The sequence below is a fragment of the Pygoscelis adeliae genome, unplaced genomic scaffold, assembly GCF_000699105.1.
Source record: "Pygoscelis adeliae isolate BGI_AS28 unplaced genomic scaffold, ASM69910v1 Scaffold36, whole genome shotgun sequence".
Classification (NCBI taxonomy): domain Eukaryota; kingdom Metazoa; phylum Chordata; class Aves; order Sphenisciformes; family Spheniscidae; genus Pygoscelis; species Pygoscelis adeliae.
In genome coordinates this window covers 4,154,164-4,165,225 of record NW_008824934.1, presented here as the reverse complement: position 1 = coordinate 4,165,225, position 11,062 = coordinate 4,154,164, and the positions used below count along the sequence as shown (strand labels likewise).

The 11,062-nt window shown below is 43.9% G+C and overlaps 2 protein-coding genes across 3 annotated transcripts in view; one reads left to right on the top strand and one right to left on the bottom strand.

Moving 5' to 3' along the window:
* Positions 1-2,432: 2,432 nt before the first annotated feature.
* Positions 2,433-6,816, top strand: MAD2L2 (MAD2 mitotic arrest deficient-like 2 (yeast)). 2 transcript variants are annotated; one of them, XR_663661.1, is made up of 9 exons: positions 2,433-2,481; positions 2,724-2,842; positions 3,395-3,466; positions 4,370-4,470; positions 4,591-4,685; positions 4,802-4,875; positions 5,911-6,003; positions 6,307-6,559; positions 6,660-6,816. XR_663661.1 is itself a non-coding variant. In XM_009325219.1 (8 exons), the coding sequence occupies exons 1-8, from the start codon at positions 2,442-2,444 to the stop codon at positions 6,346-6,348; spliced, it is 636 nt and encodes a 211-aa protein (XP_009323494.1). In that variant the 5' UTR covers positions 2,433-2,441; the 3' UTR covers positions 6,349-6,816. The 2 variants fall into 2 exon arrangements, 1 of the variants encoding a protein (XP_009323494.1); XM_009325219.1 differs by having other exon boundaries at positions 6,307-6,816.
* A 622-nt stretch (positions 6,817-7,438) lies between these two features.
* The window catches only part of LOC103917984 (F-box only protein 6-like), a 5,794-nt gene continuing 2,170 nt past the window's right edge, over positions 7,439-11,062 (bottom strand). The window contains exons 2-6 of the mRNA XM_009325216.1: positions 10,678-11,009; positions 9,927-10,053; positions 9,098-9,193; positions 8,622-8,757; positions 7,439-7,908 (exon numbers count right to left, since the gene is read on the bottom strand). Coding sequence (XP_009323491.1) covers positions 7,762-7,908; positions 8,622-8,757; positions 9,098-9,193; positions 9,927-10,053; positions 10,678-10,936 — 765 coding nt within the window. The 5' untranslated portion in view covers positions 10,937-11,009 and the 3' untranslated portion in view covers positions 7,439-7,761. The remainder of the gene's footprint in view (positions 7,909-8,621; positions 8,758-9,097; positions 9,194-9,926; positions 10,054-10,677; positions 11,010-11,062) is intronic.

Below are 11,062 nucleotides of genomic sequence, written 5' to 3'. Positions count from 1 at the left end.
CCCCTGGGCGGGCGGTGGGGTGATGGGGGGCTGTGCGGAGGGGGCCCTGCGAGGTCGGGAGCCCCGTTTCGGAAGGGAGCAGTGTTGAACGCCTGGTAGCACGGGCTCAGAAATGCGGGCAGGAATACAGAAGTAAAGGCAATGCTTGTCTGCTGGGGAGCGGTGGGACCGGGGCGCCCCGGGGTACCCATCCCTGTCCCGAAAGCTGTGCTCCGTCCTTCTGTGAGCCCAGTCGTTAGAGAAACCAGTGTGTGAAACGGTGAAGGAGCATCTGGTGATTCTCCTTTCCCTCCTTTGAAGCCACGAAGCGGGCAGGGCGCAGCGCAAGCTGGTGCAGGAGGCCTGTGCTCGTTATTCTGGGCTAGTGCAGGAGCCCATGTAGTAGACACGAGCACTTTGAAGATGATGGATTACAAATTACGTGATGTCCCTGCCTCCTTTGCTTCCCTTTTCTTCTGAAAATTCTTCAGTAAGGGATTGCTAGCTTCCAAAAAGCACCACGAAGGAAGTGCAGGCTTTCTCTTTTCTGATGCCCACTCCTCCTCGCTTCCCCTAGCCATCCCTCAGTGCTGTCTGTTATGCTTGGAAAGCGGGACGACTTCTTCTGGAAACTGACCTCATACGCATAGGACAGCAAATTCAAATGAACAGATGAAAGGCTGTTACCTGCAGCATTGCTCCAGTCAGTTACTCCAAAACCTTAAGCTGAGGGAGTGTTACATGTGTGGTTCTTAGGCCTAACCTTGTGACTGTGTTTAAGGTTGGGTCTCTTGGGATGCTGTTGGGAAGGGCCCCTGTCACTGGGGTCTCAGTTTAAGAGAGGGGGATGTTTAGGTGAGGATGGTAACCTAAACCTCTGAACACACAAGATTCTTTATGCTACGCTGATGCAGATCTTTTGTACAAATTTGAGAGTCACTGCAGCTGGAGTGCTAGAGAGATGCTTAAGTATCTTAATTCTGTTTATTGTAGCAGATCGCTGATATTCCAGGGAGTCTTTGTGTGCAATGGTAAGATTCTGATTTAAAAAGGGAGAGGAGAGTAGCTTCCTGTTTTGTGAAGGTTGAAGTAATTCTTTGTAGATCTGAAAAACGTGCTTTGTTGCAGCTGAAGCAGCTTGAAAAATCAGTGGCTAAGCAACCGATTGGAATGTCTGTGGCTTATCAGAGGTCTGTGTAAGACACCTGTGTTACTGATGGAGCCACAGTGCTCCTGGAGGCATTTAAAGACATACACAGTTAATGAAAAATGGTGCTGCTATTAGTGGTTAGACGTGCATGCGGAGAGTATGGATAAAATAATGAAACAAATTAAAATTTGTAATAGAAAACTATGTACACCATAGTTGAAAATGTGTAAGGCACATACTCCACTATATAAGGAAAGCTGTTGGAAGGTTGAGCCCCAGCATCTGCTGTTTGATTGTTGGCACATGGCATTTAATTTGGCTATCTAATTTGCTGCCATTTATAATTGTCACAAATTGCAGGCTCCCCAGGGAAGTGGTCAGGGTACCAAGCCTGTCAGAGTGCAAGGAGCATCTGGATGATGCTCTTAGTCACGTGGTTTAGTTTTTGGTTAGTCCTGCAAGGAGCAGGGAGTTGGACTCCGTGACCCTTATGGCCACCTTCCAACTTGAGATATTCCATGATTCTGTGTGACAAATTCCATGTTAACTTAATGATGCAGCTGTGCAGAGTTTGGTTTTGGACCAGAGCGAGAGAGAGAGAGACACTCTGAAGCTGTTGGTAGTAGACAGCAGATGAGTACCTGTGTTGTGCAGTGTCAGTGGAAGATGCAGATCCTAGCCTGAACAAGCAATGTTTCATGGTGGTGTTGTGAGAATAAACCTATAAAACTGAGAAGTTCTTGTGTTGTAATAGGATACAGAGGTTAGAAAAGAAAAGGGGTATATTCTAGTATGTTATGAGGACATTTATGTGGCTTAAAAAAAAAAAAAAGTGTTTCTTGTGCTACTAAAAAGTGATTGTCTAAACTTTCCTGTGTCTTAGGAATCATGAATTCTCCAGTCCTAGCAAAATGCATGAAAAAGGGAGGGAGACAGTGAAGAACTGTGAACTGGACAGATTTTCACCTTTTTTTTAATAAAACCCAATTAAAAAAAGCAGGAATTTGATAGATTACTCATAATTTAATCTGAGGTGTGAGCCAGAACACCACAATGATGCTGTCTTTGGTTTTTGCACTATTGGTGATTTCTGACGTGTTGGTTGTGGAGGGTGCTTAAACCTTTCGCAGTGGGCCCTGCGGATTTGTCGTGGCAGCGTTCATATGCTTGTGACTAAGCGCAGAGGACAGTGTGTTGGGTCTGAGCTCAGCAGCCCTAGGGAAGTGGACGGCTCCCTGAGCTGACTGCGTTAATAATATAGGAGCCAGAGGATAAACATTCTTTTTGTGATTACTTCCAGGTTCTGGGAAAGATGACCACTCTCACACGGCAGGACCTTAACTTCGGGCAAGGTAATGTGTTGTGCTATGCTGCAAACTGGTACGCTTGCAAGGCTTCTTGTTGGCGCATGAGCTTGTGGAATTGTTGTTGGAGGGTTGCTCTGTCCCTAAACTTCCTGCAGCTAAGGGGAAGCAGGTGAAATTTATGCAGGGAAAACCACCTTAAAAAAAAAAAAAAATCCTATGAGTATATGGTATTGCTCTGCACGCTTCCCCCTGCCCCTGCTTCAGCATCTTTTACTTTTGTGTTTCAGTTGTTGCAGATGTTCTTTCAGAATTTCTGGAAGTGGCTGTTCATCTTATCTTATATGTCAGAGAAGTTTACCCTATTGGGATCTTTCAGAAGAGGAAAAAATACAATGTACCTGTCCAGGTAGGAGATTTTCCTGGAAGCTGACAGCCATGTGGACAAGCAAAATAGCGGGGATCAGTCAAAACTCACCAGAACAAACTAAATCACTTCCAGAATTTGTTTTAATGTGCAAACTCATTTTTGAAGAGAGCTTAGTTCCTGTCAAAAGGGAAAACAGCCCTGTAGCTGAGGATACGGCAGTATTTATGGAACAAGCAGATCACGGACAACAGTAGTAGGCGGCTTCCCCAGCTATGTGTAGTAAGGTAACATGAAAGCATGCTTCCTAGGAAGCAGAGATGGTTGGAATATACTATTCCTAATATGCTATTGTGGGTATATATTCCCAATATACTACAAGTGTGTGGGTACAGTGATCTGCCTCAGCTAATTAACCCTTCCATGAAAGAATTACTCGTTTGAATTGGCAACTTAGTGGTGAAAAATTCTGTCATCTGAAGCATGACTCAGGTGCCTTGTAACACATTGGTGCTTCTGTTTAACTCTTCCCATTTAGCATTGTCCTGGTTCACATCAGAACACAGCTCTGACTATTCACTGTATTTGCTACAGATGTCCTGCCACCCGGAGCTGAATCAGTACATCCAGGACACGCTGCACTGTGTAAAGCCCCTGCTCGAGAAGGTAAGATCATATTGGGAACCTGGCCAAAAGTACTGCAAGCGGTTTTGATAGAAAATAAGAGAACATAAATACTGTCTTCATTGTAAAATTTATTTATAAGTTTACCATACACAATATGCTAGCTGATAAAGTTACTAACAAAAATAAAAATAACATCCATAACCTTTCCTTGCAGTTAAGGCCCAGCCTTGCTGCTAATCATTGGCATGTAGTTGCATCTAATACATGCAAATGAGGATATACAGCTCTATATTTTCAGTTACATCATCCTACACATTAACTTTCTACTTTTGAATACATTTAAGTTTAAGCACCTAGCTGGCAGAATAGTTTGAATGCTTTGCTGAAACCCAGCAAGCAAAGGTAGGTTTGAACTTGAGGTTTTGTCAGAGAAAGGTGTGACTGTATGAAACATTTCAGGATGTAGGATGCTGCCAGATTTTGCATTCTCTGCTCTTTACAGACAACCTAACGCACATTCAGAGAAAGGAAATAGGTCATTTTTACATTGTGGTAGTACAAAGCTGCTGTATTTGTCCAACAGTCTAAGCATGTCTTAACTTCCTCATCATTGTCCATTCCCAAGTGATGCAGTGAGATAGCTGTACATTTCCTCCTTTGTTCCAAAACAGTATCTAGACAAATGTGCTATTTAGTGCACTTCATCTCCCTAGGCCTTAGCGATGAGCTATCAGTTAAACATCTAGCAAGAAAGGGCTTTGCAAAAGCATTTTTTTCTGATTGGTAATAATAATCTGACAGTGCTCAAGCTTTGGATAACTGCTAGTGCTGAGAGCCACAACAAATAAGCGTACTCCCACTTTATCAGAAGCATGTGAAGCACACTGGGAGCAGAAGACAGCTTGTTTTAAGGAAGGGATTTTTCTATCTTTGTTCTTGCAGAATGATGTGGAGAAAGTTGTAGTTGTAATCCTGGATAAAGAGCACCACCCTGTGGAGAGATTTGTCTTTGAGATCACCCAGCCACCTCTTCTTTCCATTAGGTAACGTTTCCATTACTGCTTGCCCATGGCATCCAACACCTGCCTCTGCAGAGGTGTTCTGGAAGCAGCTCCAGGCTCCAGTACTTTGCTGCATGCCAGTAACAACTGTCTCCTCAACAGTTCAGAGTCCCTGCTGTCCCATGTGGAGCAGTTACTGCGTGCCTTCATCCTGAAGATCAGCGTGTGCGATGCTGTGCTTGACAACAATCCCCCAGGTAAACATGTCCATACAGCCTGATAGCATGGCATTGCTTGACTTGAGACAACGATAGGTAGTGCCTGATCCTCTGTTAGTTGTCCCCTGATCCGGAGCCTCCCATTTCTCTTGCAGGTTGCACCTTCACAGTTCTGGTTCACACACGGGAGGCTGCCACACGGAACATGGAAAAGATCCAGGTGATAAAGGTGAGCGATATCTTTGGCTACCTGATTGTGTGTGAGCAACCTGCAAAGACTGGAAATGAAAGAGTTTTGGCATCTTTAAGGTTAAGGCTGCTAGATAATGTTAGCTTTACATGATACACTTCATTTTAACACATTCAAAGCAAAGTTGTGGTTTACACTGGTGAGGTGACTAAGCACATTCACCGCACACCAGCCACAATTGCAGACCATAGCTGCTTCAGTGCCTGAATTAGATTGTAACAACTTACTGCATAATGCCTGCTCAGTCACTTAGAAGTACTCTGACATATAGAATAGTCAGGTATAATAGAATAGGTACTTAAATTTAAGTAACCCCCCCCCATCCCACATCCACTATGTGTGGATGACCGATTCTTTGTAAATAGCAAGGAAGACTAAGATTCAAGTAACTAGTGGGTTTTGGGTGCACAAATACGTTTTATCTTGCAGGAAAGTGTGTGCAGATCACTTTTTAAAGCAAGATTTTTTTTTTTTTAAGAATCCTTGCTTAGGTACAGGGGAACTTTTTTCTCTGAGCCAAGTTATTTTGGGTGTCCTAAGGCACAATATAAATAAAGCTAATGAAGTATAAAATTGTTTCAAAATGGAAGTCTGCTCTGTACTGCTTAGTAATGGAAAGGGGTAGTATAGTAGGCCAAACTTCCAAGGCAGGACAGAAATCCATGCCCTGAGCATTTTGAAGTTGCAGTACAATGTTGGTGTAACGAATATAATATGCTAGCTCAGGACAGCTAAGAGTATATCTTTTAAAGAAACAAGATGTCACCTTTCGAGTAAGTAAAATGGGTTAACCTTATAGTTTGATGCTGTAATTGAAGGTAATTATGCCAAGTCTGAGAGCCAAGTGTGCAAGTGTTAAGTTTTGCTGTTACGAAAAGTTTGAGTTACCTGTTTCTTCCCTCAGCCACTAGATCTCTCATTCACTTAATGCTGACCTAGTGCTGAGAAAGAGAGCTCACCTTACAGGGTCTGCCAGCCTCCCTGCAAATAAAGCACCTGTGTTGCTGCCCCTAGGATTTCCCGTGGATCCTTGCTGATGAACAAGACGTGCACATGCATGACCCCCGGCTTATTCCCCTGAAAACTATGACATCTGATATCTTAAAGGTGAGCAGAGCATTCTGGCCCAAGAGGTGGCTGAAACTGCATGTACTTTAAGCTTTGTCTACTCCGATGCTAGCTCTGCAGTTTTCTGTAGGGCAACAGTTCCAATACTGCTGAGCACTATTATTGCTTAGTCTTGCAGATGCCTGTGCCAGTAATGAGAACAGGGCAAGACTCCTCATAATAAAATAGGAAACCTGGTTATGAGGGAAGGTACAAACTCTTCCTATTTAGCCTGTTGCAGACTTTTTTCCCATTCACCTACCTGCACATCAAACAGAACTGATGCTTGTTTCTCTCCTCCAGATGCAGCTGTATGTAGAAGAACGAGCCCACAAAGGCACCTGATTTCAGATCTTCCTTGCCTTCAAGCCTCATCTGATCTTCCAGTGGAATAAGATATCTCACAAACCATACCTTGATAACCATCTCTTCAGCTGGCCTTCTGGGTGAATGTAGAGCAGCTGCTGCCTCTTTATTTCAAGTGCTCTTACCACTGTATATAGAACTGACTTGGAATGTGGAGCCAGAGCCTGTTCCCATGTACACTCGTGAGCGAGTGAGTATAGGTTTTGTTACAGTGAATCCCTGGGGGCAGGATACAGCCAACTGCAGTATGCAGTCAGCGCTTTGTACAAATCCACTTCTCACCTTAACAGGGCATCGCCATTGCACATCGGCAGTGATACACAGCGATCTGTTATATGCTCCACTAGAGCAATGGACTTATACACGAAGGGTGAGTGAGGCCTTATGTAGTGTCTGTCCACTGTGACTGTCCCAAGTAGTCTTCAATAAATATTAAGTTTTACCGCAGTTGAAGTAGGCTGAGTTCTGTCCAAACCAGCCTCCCCCCTTAAGTGAGGAAGTATTTTTATTTTGTATGGAGCTTTGTATTTTATGTGGAGCTTCCACCACCTTTCCACACCTTTTCTGGAACATGTGGGATCTGTCAATTCCTGTGAGAGGCTATACAACCTTGGTCTCTACCCTTTCCATGGGAGAGCTTTCAGCATTGGCATGGCATTAAGCAAGGTGGAATTTGTCTGTCCAGCAAGGACACTTGCCAGATGTCCTACTCTTAACAGAGAGCAGACAAGGGAAACACTGTTAATCCTACACCTGTCAAAGGAGATGGAAGGTGGCCTTAGTATTGCCTCTGTGCATACGGGGGTAGAAGACACGGTTCATAGTATGAGCTGAGCTTGTTGGTCAGACAATTCGATAGGACAGCCAGTATAGTACCTCCCTGCTTCCTCCAAGTAAAAGTGCAAGAATGCTATAGATCCAGGTTGTGCGCTGCTTTAACATTTTATATAGGGTTAGACTGTTCAGTACAAACCAAGTACTTTGGTAGTACAAAGGTAGTATGGAAAAAGCCCAGCACAATCAAAAGGCACTTACGATGTAAGGTAGCCACCTTAAGGGATTCCTCATCTCCTGTTTCTCTAGCTGTTTATTCAGACAATGATGGGCTGTATTTGGACAGGGAAGGTATGTACCATTTTGATCACATACACTTACAGAAATACTAAAAAATTAAGTACCAGTGACACAGCATTTATGAAAAAGGGTTGACAGTTTCCTTATGCTATGAAAGGTCTGGTGTGAAAGATTCAGTTTAATTATGTGTAAAAACATTAACAGGAAAATACCATACAAAGCAAGTCTTTCTGTAGCAGAGCCCTTGAGGGGGGCTGAGTGCACGTGAGACCACCTGGTTACAGTCCTGAGGTAAAAGCAAACACTTCTATTGTGCCTTCATAACAATGTCAGAGGCCCAATGGTGATGCTGCTGTTCGTCACTCGGATCCCATACCATCCTGCCCAGAATTGGGTGTCTTGGCCCCCATGCTGAAACCAGATGTAACGAACTCCAGCTGGGTAATTCTGGAAGGTGTGAGAAATCTGGAGAGAAAGAAGAAAATTCCTCTTAACTTGCCTAAGTAAACCAGCACTGACCTAGAAGCTAGGACAACTACAGTATGCAAGTCTTGGTCTCAGGAAAAGCTCATTCTAAGATATCTTTCATTTAAAGTGCATCATACCCCTTTTTGAGGGACAGGAAAAAAGCCTCTTATTCAGCCTTCTGCCCCGAAATCCTCTCCAAGTCAAACATAGCATTAAGCTTGATTCTTAGGTACGTTTCTCATGTAAGCAACAACGTAATGGGAGACTCTACAGCCAGTCAAACCAGTTAAACACGTTTAGCAGTTTAAGAAAAGTAACATCAGAAATACTTTAAATTACATCCATGCAGTAGTTTTAAAGCTTTTTGATCCAATAAAAACAAGAACTGTGCTCTTGTAACTTAGTTATTTAGACAAAAACTTAAGTGAAAAACAAACAATTAAAGAGACTGAGCTAAAATAACACAGAAGCCCAGGGGATACTCTTTAGAAAACCCTGGGCACCTACAAACTGAACCTAGCTCTTTCATGGCACTACTGCTTCTTCAGCATTGTCAACAGCAAGGACAGACTTACCTTTTGTAAGTAGGAGGAGTACTGAAGAGCAGAGAAAGTAGGTCCACTTGGGACTTTTGGCCAGGTAAGACTCGCAAGATTCAAGTGTCACAATACCGATGTAAAGCTACTGCCCACAGGGCTGCTGCTGCTTACCTCTCTCCACATCGCATCATTCCACTGTTCTATAACCACTGGCTCGGGGTGGAAATCGTCAAGGACAATGTAGTCTTCAGAAAGCAGCCTCACTCTAAGTTCATAGCGACATCCACAGTCAAATCTGGCAGCATACCTAGAGAGGCAGGGAGTAATCGAGGAGCAAAGTTGTACACACACTGTTCAGTTTTCTTTAGTGTTTGAAAACAGTCTCCAAAGGGAGACCCGTCTGCAGAGGAAAAGGAATGTCATCCCCATAGCTATGAAGAAGTTCTAAAACTTCCAGCTATCCTGCTCTTCACAGGATTGCCGCCTCCTTACAGCCCACTGAATAAACTTAGATGTAGCTTATGCTTTACTCAAGAGCTGCAACTCCCAAAGGATAAAGAACTGATTTTATAGCATGAAAAGCTTGAGAGGCCTAGCTTATGTCTAGGCCAATGCCAGAAATTCTAGTTTTTCGTGCATACACTTACCAATCCTTGACTACAATTTCAGGCCGTTTCTCATCCATCAACTGATTCCAGTATCCTTCTTTCTGCAGGGTAATGAGTTGAGACTTGAAGCATGGCCTGCAACAGCAATAGAAGTGTTCACAACTTCACAAAACACATCTCTTCCCTCTCAATGTCCACACTGTGCCTGACAGCTTTACTCTTGCCAAAAGCCCACCCAGACCTTGAAGGCCCGCAAGACTGACATGGCTAAGGCATGCCTTTTTCCATAGCCAGAACTAGCCAAGGTAGTGAACCGATTAGCTTCACTCCCAGATAAAAGAAATAGTTACCTACAAGCTGGATTAAGAGGGGTCCCTGCGCTTGTATAGCATACGTTCGTAACAGGGAACTACTGTTTAATGGATGTAAAAGCAGCTAATCCTCCTGTTGACAGCTTTTATTGCAAGCTGTTAGTATGACAAACACACCTACCACTCTTAGAGGTTACAGAGCTTTGACCTTCTCAGGTAAGTGCATCTGATGGGCTTGCGAAACCTTAACCTTTGCCCACCACCTTTGGTAGAAGAGAAGCAGATAATCCCATGTGGATTATCATGACTATAAAAAAGTGACAGGAAATTCCTGGTAGGGACAGAACATACTTTTAGCACATGCCCCAATTAATTCTCTCAGCAGTACACCTGTCTCTTTAGACTAACTAGTATAAAAGGTTAACTAAGCTCCTTCCTTTTCCCACACATGCAGTAAGGTTCAGTGACCTGCCTCAAGCCTTCTACCCGTAGTGCCTTTGCAGACAGACAGGAGGAAGCAGGTCTCCCAGCTCCAGATTACTGGATCCAGTTCTTACCCATACGAAGTGACAAAGTATTTGTGTACTTTGGGGTCTGGCATCTCTTTTCCATGAGGTCCAGGCATATCCTCAATCTTCCACTTATCTCCGTCATTATTATCAAGTTTCCAGTGCTGAAAGTTCTCTAAAAACACAGATATCAAAGATGAGCGTTAGGACCTCACTTCAGTTTCCAGCAGTATCTTTGCTTTTGTTAAAGAATCAGCTACAGAAGAATACTAGGAACCTACTTTGATGAGTTTTCAGATACGCTGAAAACTCAAATGTTTTTCCTAGAGCTGAAAGCGACTCCTGTCTTTATGTTGCCGTTACTTTTAGTGTGGCTGCCAGCAGCTAGGGCAATAGGTAGCAAGATCAGAAACTCATAATCAGTAATAAAGTAGAATTACTGTAGTTGTATTAATCAAGTCTTTGACAACAAAAATTCCCCAGCTGCCCAAATGTTTAATCCAAATACCTGATAGTTTCATTACCACATTGTACTTGCTGTGCAAATTAACTGTCACCGAGCGCAGTGCTGGGGCCTTAGTGACTCCTCTGGTCGCAACCACAGATACGTATTTACCAATACTTTGTCTACCCACGGCAGTTTTAATGCAGATGTTTACTTGTGGATCTGACCCAGCAGAGATCCATCAGTAGCTGGGGACAGTCCCACACCGCCAGCAGTACTTGAGTAACGCAGGACACTGACTCATTCTGACTGTTAGGAAACTCTTAGCTCTCTACCATAAATAATTAAACAAACCTTCAGCACAGGGGTTTTTGATTAAGTTTCTCTTCAAGTTGCAGAGCATATAGAAGATCTTCCAGTCAGAGATGCTTCTGTCCAAGTTCTGAATATAAAACCCCTCGCGCTGGCACTTGCGTTTCCATAGGGTGGTCAGATCCACCACGTACCGCCACTGCGTGCTGACCAGCCTGCAGGTGCAGATCAGATCCTGGGCTGGGAGCAGCGAAAGCAGCTCCACCAGGACGTCTTCGGGGAGGTCGGAAATGGTTGTCATCACCGACCGACAGCTTCGGTGACGGCCTGCAGGGGTACGCGATGGAAAATCCCCGGGCGCCGACAGCACAGAGCTTCGGAAGTAAGCAGAGTTTTTACTAGTTACTAACAGAACTACAGGACAAAC

Excerpts from the sequence above, each read along its gene's own strand:
- MAD2L2 (XM_009325219.1), top strand. The coding sequence starts at position 2,442 with ATGACCACTCTCACACGGCAGGACCTTAACTTCGGGCAAG. Across the intron at positions 4,471-4,590 it reads CCACCTCTTCTTTCCATTAG|TTCAGAGTCCCTGCTGTCCC; the intron begins GTAACGTTTCCA and ends TCTCCTCAACAG. Across the intron at positions 4,876-5,910 it reads AAAAGATCCAGGTGATAAAG|GATTTCCCGTGGATCCTTGC; the intron begins GTGAGCGATATC and ends TGCTGCCCCTAG.